The 9,389-nt window shown below is 36.0% G+C and overlaps 1 protein-coding gene across 1 annotated transcript; it reads right to left on the reverse strand.

Moving 5' to 3' along the window:
- Nucleotides 1-461: 461 nt before the first annotated feature.
- On the reverse strand, nt 462-6,129 carry LOC100345885 (TLR adapter interacting with SLC15A4 on the lysosome). The gene is made up of 2 exons (XM_002720239.6): nt 5,980-6,129; nt 462-4,715 (listed from the first exon to the last, which is right to left on the reverse strand). Exon 2 carries the CDS (start codon nt 4,670-4,672, stop codon nt 3,767-3,769), a length of 906 nt encoding a protein of 301 aa, XP_002720285.1. The 5' UTR covers nt 4,673-4,715; nt 5,980-6,129; the 3' UTR covers nt 462-3,766.
- Between the last annotated feature and the right edge of the window lie 3,260 nt (nt 6,130-9,389).

The following is a 9,389-nucleotide window of genomic DNA, read 5'->3' on the forward strand; positions in this document are numbered from 1 at the left end:
GAAATGAATCCAGTTTACAAACATAGAGAGAAATAAATTTAAGGAAATTTATTTCTTACTTATGAACTTCACTTTCAGATAAAACTAAAGTCTTTGACAATTCGTTGCTCATGATAAACTGCCTTCATTCATTAGAGGAAGTAAAAAACAGAACTTATTGCAATTCTGTAAGCTGCAAATTTCTCAGCTTTAAATAGAATAGCAGAACAATTCAAAGAATTAGCTGCCCATAACAATGATTCAGTATTTTTTAAGTTGAAGTCAGTGTACCTTAATCTGGCTCTCATTTTTATAGATATATTTAAATGTTATTATTTAAAGGCTATTTCATAAAATTACAAGTGATGCTGTGCATTGATACTCTAAGAAATACTATATCAAGACATAATAATAAGACAGTTTTTACCAATTTGTAGAAATTTGTACTGTGTCTTGAAAAAAGGGCACAATGACATGAAGTATTTTTTAATTTTATTTATGTATTTATTTATTTGGCAGAGAGACAAAAAGAAACAGACAGAGAGTTCCCATCTGCTGGTTTTCTCCCCAAATGCCTGCAATGGACTGAGTGTGTCAGTAGCTGGGTTGTCAGTAGCAGGAACTCAACCACTTGAGTTGTCACCTGCTGCCTCTCAGGGTCTGCATTAGCAGGAAGTTGGAGTCAGGAGCCAAAGGTGGATATAAAATCCAGGTACTCCAATATGTGACATGAGGTCCTAATAGACATCTTAACTGCCAGACCAAATGCCTGTCCCACTCCTAGGTATTTAACGTGGGGGGAGGGGGGTTGTCATAATTCCTTTTCTTTTCAAATAATTACTTCACTTTTCATACATTTTTATACAACTAATTGGCTAATTTTCCCTGCAAGCGACTGGTCAAGAAAATATTAAATCACTTTTAACTTGATTTAATGGATATTTGTTTATATTAACTTGCTGATTACTTTTCTTCTTGTATTGACTGAAAACAATTGACCGCTTAACTGCATAATTATTCCAATTTATTCCACATATTAATCCTAATCAAGCCACCCCTACACCACTCATCCAACCACATATCATCTATTAATACAATATATAATAATGTTAATATTTTATTCCTGATCCCAAAATAGTCACTACTTAACTTTATTTCTCTACATTCTAAAACCAGCTTTAGTAAGATACATAAAGCATGTTTATAATTTGGAATGGCCCTTCTTGATGTTAGCTCTAGTATTAATCTCAAGAGATTGTTTTCTTTTGAAGCCCAAACCTTGTGTCACACCAAGCCCCAAAATTCCAGAAATCCAGTATAGACACTATCCCTCGAATAGGTTGCAATGTTTCATGGACCCTTTTGACAGAAAATTACCCTAGACTGAATCAAACCACTCTTGGCCCCACAACAGTACCCTCATATCCCCAAAAAGGGCATGTACATTAAACTGAGCTAAACAGGCAGGGAGCAGCACTTCATTGAAGATCATTATTAACTTTCTCAACTGCTTTCCTGTCAAGAAACATGACGATCCTTCCCAGCTGCTGAATCACTAACATCCACCATATTCATAGAAGCACAGAACAAATACTTTACTGCAAAAATGAGACAGGAAAAAATTCATTATTCCATACATTTCCAAAAACAATTTTTGAAAGAGTAAAATATGGTCTTATAAATGATACCCATGGTATAAGTGGAATGAAGAATGACCACTAAATCCAAACTGCTAAATAACAGCATTATATACATATTTCATTCAAGCACTGAAATCAGCAGGTATGAGGTTATTATAAACAACACCAAAGACATCATATTTCATTATTTGTTACATTAAATTTTTAGAACATCTTAACCATAAATATCTTTAGGTAATAAGTATTTTGATAAGAGGGAAGAAGCCTAGACAAGAGGGAGAAATCTTAAATATGAGAATATAATTAGATACATTTCTAAATTTAATGCTAGATAAATACTATTGCTTTTATGTAATACTTGGTAGTCTCAATACTATTTACAAGTATATATGCTTCATAAAGTATTAATATCTATCACTATACATATGAAAACTATTCATGTTGCCCAACAACATTTAAATCATTTAGAAAATAGAAATTTTAACATAAATATTTTATCATTTTGATAACTCATTAAAAATGGGCAAATGTAACAGTATAGAAAACAATATCTACAACTGTTTTTCACTATCTGCAAAATGCTAAGTGAGTTTTTCCAAAGCCCTTACTCAAGTGAATGATGGAAATCGATTGGAAATACTATAGGAAAGGTAAATGGGGAAAAGATTGATGAAAAACAAGACAGAAGATAAATCAGAGGTGCTTATTAATCAATCACAGAAATTTGAAGAGTGAAAATAAACTAAGTATCATGTGATCAAAGTGAATAAATTGTGAGAACATTAAGGTTATTCATTCTATAAAAATTAATCAAAAACCAAAGAGATAATTGGAGGGAAATATGTGATTACTAATGTGCAAATCTTAATATATAATGCAATCATAACAACTCCATAACAGAAACCCGAAACATTTTATTTTACAAGAAAAAATGCATTCCCACCAATTTGTTATTTCTAAGAGAAATGTGAACTATTAAGTGTGGGATCTTGGTTCCAGGCCTGCTATAACACCATTTCTTTAGCATAGTTAATTTATTTAAGTTGGATTCCAAAATTTTCATCACACCCTTCTAACTTTTATTCTAAGCCAGGACCATAATTCATGATAATCTGAGAAGTGTATAATGTTGGCTAGAGAGTCTCATTTCTAGATTGTGATTTTCTATATACTTTGCTGACTTACTTTACTTGTATGCTTTCCTTCCTCTCATTACTCGAAACAACCAGGTATATATATAATGATACAAAAAACTGATGTTTGTTCCATAAAAGTTCAGAAGAATTAAGTTTCAATACAAATGGCACTGGTACATTCTACATGTTTCCTTAAGACCTCCCTCTATATATCAAATACATTTAATTCTACTTTTCTTAAAAGTATTTCCTTGTGTATGTCCCTACACCCCAATGGTCAATGGTGTGTGTGTGGGGGGGTATGTGTGTATGTGTGTGTGTGCTTTTAATTCATAGAAATGTGTGTTATTAAAAATTATACATGAATTTCAAAAATTTCACACCAAAATAAGCATCTTTTAATTCCACTTTCCATGAACTTTTTAAACTTCCCTGTATACAGTAATTTATAGGCTACTCCAATTGTATTGTAAAAGATCTTGCATGTTGAAAATAAAAGTAATGATATTTAAGTAGTACTCATTTTTTTTTTCGACAGGCAGAGTTAGACAGTGAGAGAGAGAGAGAGAGAAAGGTCTTCCTTTTTCCGTTGGTTCACCCCCCAAGTGGCCACTACGGCTGGTGCGTTGCAACCGGCGTGCTGTATTTTTTTGTGGAGAGATAAATCCTCCTTTTTGATATAGCTTCTAAAAGACCTTTCAGTAGCTTAGCTCAATAATGCTCTTTTCATCCTACTTTGTGATAAATAAAGCTAAATGACAGTGAGGTAAAGAATTTGAGGTATCAGTGGTAAATACATAGGTAAGCACATACAAAGCATACAAACTCAAATGTGACCAACAATAAAGGAATCAAAACAATAAAAATTGCAATTACAAAGCTTAGTTGTCTCCCACAATAATTCAGATTACCATAGGTCAAATCATTTCCCCAAAAATGTAACAATGGTTATTGCTACTGAAGTCTCTTCAGTCAATCCTACAAACATATTGTTGGTCCCTACTGTAGATGTTATATAAGTTCCCTACTTGTCTGATTTGATATTTGTAAGTTAGGAGTGCTGAATTCAGAACTGTTTCTATCGGAAGTGTTCCGGAGGTTACATCGTGCTAAAGAATGTAGGAGAGCTTCCCGAGCTTTTGATGCTTCTATGTTCTGTTCTTGAGAGATCTGAAGGCTAATCTGATTTACATTATTCATTAGCAAATTGGAAGCCATAAGATTGGTTATAGAGCGGCACCTGGTGAGATTTTCTTCCAAAAATTGTTTATAGAGTTCATCCACCTTTTTTTCCATATAACTGTTAAGCATAGAGTTGGAGAGGGGCTGCTTATGAAACAAGATACTTTTTTCTCGTATTTCATCCCCATTCAATAATTTTGAGGCTGGTAGTTTCTCTACAGGCTCAGTGATAGGTGAATGACCCAGTGGTATATCCACTGAAAGCAAAAGGGGACCATTAAAAACATCATCATGTGTGTGTTCTACAAAGCAGCCTGAATCATACATGTTGCCCACATGATCACCTCCAATCTGTAGGTCAGGATAATTCTGGCAAATTCTTGTACATGACCAGGAGCGATATAAATCCAGTTGTCCTTCATCATGTTGTTCTCTCTTTGGAATGGGTAATGCAATGGACACATTTCCTGGAAGAGGCGTACCTTTGCACATTGCTGTAGTTACATCATCCACATGACTTGTATCATTACTTTGTTCTGTTAAACACTTTTTCATACACTTTTCTTGATTTTCCATCTTCACAGAGGAAAGTGAATTGTCTTCTATATCTAGAAGTTTACTTTTGCAAGTTTCCTTTTCATCATTTGAGGTATTCTTATATGTAAATGATTTGCAAAAATTTGTATATTTCTGTTCTTTATATAGGAGTTCAATCAGGAAGGCTTCTCCAAGCATCTTCTTAAATTAAGCTTTCTAAAAAGAAAAGTGTAGTATATTCCTGCAATACAAAATGACTCATTAAGGCAATGCACATTAAAATATCCAATAAGGTTTATAACTTGTGTGAAACAAATATGATTTAGAGAGGTAGTGTTACTGAAAGGACAGAGAATGGGAACAGGAATAAAGACACTTGAGTTATAGTTCTACAATTAACTCTTTAACCAGAGATATCTTATTTTTTTATTTGACAGACAGAGTTAGACAGTGAGAGAGAGAGAGACGGAGAGAAAGGTCTTCCTTCCGTTGGTTCACCCCACAACTGGCCGCTACAGCCAGCATGCTGTGTTGATCCGAAGCCAGGAGCCAGGTGCCTCCTCCTGGTCTCCCATGCGGGTGCAGGGCCCAAGCACTTGAGCCATCCTCCACTGCCTTCCCGGGCCACAGCAGAGAGATGGACTGGAAGAGGAGCAACCGGGACCAGAACTCGGCACCCATATGGGATGCCGGCGCCACAGGCGGAGGATTAACCCAGTGAGCCACGGCGCCAGCCCCCAGAGATACCGTATTTATCTCCAGATATCAATTCTCTCATCAATGAAATGATAATACTTCACTTATCTTTTTCACAGGGTTTTTAAAAACAGTATGATATTATATCATACCTATGCAAGTGTTTTAAAAAGTACAAACTTACACAGATGTATATTATTATATTCAACTATCTTTAAGGATTTATTTAGAAATGATTCAAGTGTAAACCTCTATCTTCAAAGATTCTTGTTAAAATGAAGTCTGTTTTCAAGGAATTGGTTTTAGCAGTGCTTTTAATTAATGTCATTTGAGTCACACATTGAAAAATTATACCTTAGAGCATACATAAGACATGGGAACATATATAGTGCTCATGCACACTTCTTGATTTTACCTATAAATATAGCCACTTATATTTTCAATAACGTAAACACAAATAAGTTTGTAAAAAATCGCTACCACTCCCTTCTCTCCCTCTCCCCTTCTCTCTCTCTCTCTCTCTCTCCTTTTCTCTCACCACTTTGAGACTCAAATATTACTTCTCTATACATTTAATCCAGTCTCTGGTATTCTCTTGTGTGGTTCTTAATTACAAATTTAAGATTATCAAATGTCTTGATACTATGTGAGTGTGAAAGGAAAAAAAACAGAGTTGATTCAAGACACAATCATCCATAGTGTCTGCTATACGTGTCTTCAGGCAATCTACTTATATTTATTTATATTTAAAGATGTTATGGAAGAAAATGAACCAATATGAATCAAAATATGTAAGAATTTGGACTTACCTTTTCCAGATGTCAAGATACCTAAAGGTTTGGATTTCTGAGATTCCAACGGTCTAAGCACAGGAAAATTTCCTTTTGGTTCCTTTGATTCTCCTGTTTTACTTACATGTCAGTAAGATGGCTTTAACCACACAAAATGGTTCTGCTTTCTATTCATACCATAAGACTGAACCAAACTAGTAGCAAAATGATGTGGATTGGTCACATGTATGGTAATGATCACATACCAAAAGAGGATCTTGAAAGTGTTTATTCAGATTGCAAATAACAATGATAGTGGGAAAATGTTGGCAGCAATAGCTTTCTTCATGCAAGTCAAAGAACAGACATATTTTTCACTGTTAAGTAGAAAAAAAAGCATTGTGAAACCAGTATATTTTGTAAGAATGAGCAATCAGAAATTATGTAAATGACCATTCATAAAAGTACGGCTAAATAAACCATGATACATATATAACATGGCACACTAAATTGAACATTTTAATGATATACTGATAATAAGCTTTTATTAAATACTACATGACAGTCTTTATGTTCTCCACATACAACTTAAATTAGAAGCTCTAATCCCCATTTTAAAGAGGAGGAAAAGAAAAGTTATACATTTGATGAAGGTCCTAAAGCTAATAAAAATGGTACTAAGATGTGTACGAGGAAAAAGAATGCATAAACAATGCTCCTTTCCACTATACTGTATTTCTTCTATCTCTATAGAATGCAAGTTGAAGAACAATATACACAGCATGATTTCATCATGAATTGGATGTGGTGTGCTATGTGCCAGGCACTATTCTAAATACCTCACACATGCTGATTTAATCTAACACCATTATGAAACAGATTTTATTAACTTTATTTTACCTTTGAGAAAACTAAGGCACAGAGAAGTTAGAGCACATGCCCAATATCACACAGTAAATGGTGGGGTCTGGGTTTAAACTCAGACAGCCTGACTTCATAGTCTGTGTGCTGAACTTCCTTGCTAAATTGACTTTTTTCTCCCTTTGAATTGCCTTAATATATGTAACTATGTTGGTGGAAAAGAATATAAATCAAACGCTTAATAGCGGTTTCCCTTGGGAGGAGAGTGACAGGAAGTAAGTGAAGGAATAATTTTACTTTTTATCGCATGTATTTAGATATGGTTTGAATTTTTGTACAATGATCATGTATTCATATATTATTTGATGATTGAAACAATACTTCACACACAAAATCACAAGAAAAAAATTTACTATCTTTTTTAGAATATGTTTTTCCAACCTCACAAATGTTTTCCCAATTTTTAGAATACTTTTAAACTCAGATACAAACTGCCAAAGTAGACTGGGAAGCAGACACAACATTTCCACATAATACTTTTGGCTACGATTCTCAGTACAGCTTTTGTTTTACATTATTGTACAATTTTAAATTATCACAAACACAGACTAAGTTAATTCTAACTATGTATGTCATACAAAGCAACTTATTTTAGGTTGTCACAGATAGCCTCTTGTAAGACAGAGTGTGCTAAAGGAGCAAAGGCATTGGCTCACAGTTAAATGAGATTTATCACATTTTTACACCAAAAAAATCTGAAAATGTTTTTAAAAGATTTTCTTACCAGTACTCCCACAAAGGGATTTTAAAAGAAAATGGGGCCGGCACCGCGGCTCACTAGGCTAATCCTCCACCTTGCGGCACTGGCACACTGGGTTCTAGTCCCGGTCGGGGCGCCAGATTCTGTCCCGGTTGCCCCTCTTCCAGGCCAGCTCTCTGCTGTGGCCCGGGAAGGCAGTGGAGGATGGCCCAAGTGCTTGGGCCCTGCACCCCATGGGAGACCAGGAGAAGCACCTGGCTCCTGCCATCAGATCAGCGCGGTGTGCCGGCTGCAGCGCACCGGCTGCAGCGGCCATTGGAGGGTGAACCAACGGCAAAGGAAGACCTTTCTCTCTGTCTCTCTCTCTCTCTCTCACTGTCCACTCTGCCTTTCAAAAATAAAAATAAAAATAAATTTAAAATAATAAAAATAAAAGAAAATGGGAATCCAAAATTCCTCCAAAGCTAGACTCCTCTATTGGTTATATCCTATTTCTTTCACCTTCCTCATCCATACATTCAGCCAGTCCAAGTTGTGGAAATGCCCTGTCCTAAAATTCTCTGCCTTTCACCACTGGCATGTACTTTAATTCAGTATTACTATAGTTGTTCCATTTTTGCCTCCTTCCAATCCGTGTGCCATGTGCCATGCTATATTGATCCACCAAAAGGATTGTGCAACAGGTTCCAATCCCCCATAGATCAATAATAAGAACAGATAGAAGTTATTGAGTGCCTCATATGTAAAAGAGGCTCTTAAGCAACTTCTGTGCTTAATCTTCACGTTATGTGTTTATTGAGGCAAATTATGATTGCCTCAATTTTACAAAACAGACAACAGCTTCAAAAGGATTAATCTTCACGTTATGTGTTTATTGAGGCAAATTATGATTGCCTCAATTTTACAAAACAGACAACAGCTTCAAAAGGATTAAAAATCAAAAAAATTCAACCTGAAACCTGAAAGCCTCTGTGATGACCCCTGTTTTATTTCTCAGCCTCTATCTTCTACCACTAGTTCCCAGAGCTCCAATCACCCTGTCGCTTCATGACTGTTCCTTTCACTTAAAATTCCTTTATGCTCATAATGTCCTGGCAGATTATAAATCTTCAGATTAGCTCTCAGTTCTTCAGGAATTCCTGCCTCAACCCACCTGCTCTGCTGTAGGTTTTTCTACATTACAATTAACTCATCTTAGTTATCACTCTGAATTCTTGAAGGTAAAATCCTTTGCTTTATTCATTGATGTGTTCTCGAGCAGTTTGCTGAATCTGGCAATTACTACCAGTTTCTGGACCGCCCACAATGTGTCACACTGTGTGCCAAACACTTTTCCATACTCCAGTCATTTATAATCCTCACAATGATGTTAATGGACAGGTATCTTCATCGTCACTTTAACAATAGAGAAATCACTTGGAAATAACTTGCCCAAGATCCATAGTTATTAAGTGGCAGAGCCTAAGAATACAAACTTGCCTACCTCAAAAGCTGGGGCCCAGGTTCTTTGGCCCTTCAATTCCCAATGTGCCTTTGCCACTTCCAGCAAGCCTCCCAAATCCTGTAAATACTCTCTTTGTCTTCCACTGCTAAAAAATGCTAAGCTGAGAAATAAAAACAAGAGACCCAGAGTTGTTGCTCAGCCCGTTAATCTGCCACAACCACCAGCATCCCATACTGGATTGGCTGGGAAGACAGCAGAAAATGACCCAAGCTATGGCGCCCCTACAATCCACATGGGAGACCTGGATGGAGCCCCAGGTTCCTGGGTTCAGCCTGGCCCAGTCCCAGCTGCTTCTTGCACTTGGGGTGTCAACTAGCAGATGGA

The sequence above is a fragment of the Oryctolagus cuniculus genome, chromosome X (genome assembly GCF_051225735.1).
Source record: "Oryctolagus cuniculus isolate XC-2025 breed Fujian yellow rabbit chromosome X, ASM5122573v1, whole genome shotgun sequence".
Lineage (NCBI taxonomy): Eukaryota > Metazoa > Chordata > Mammalia > Lagomorpha > Leporidae > Oryctolagus > Oryctolagus cuniculus.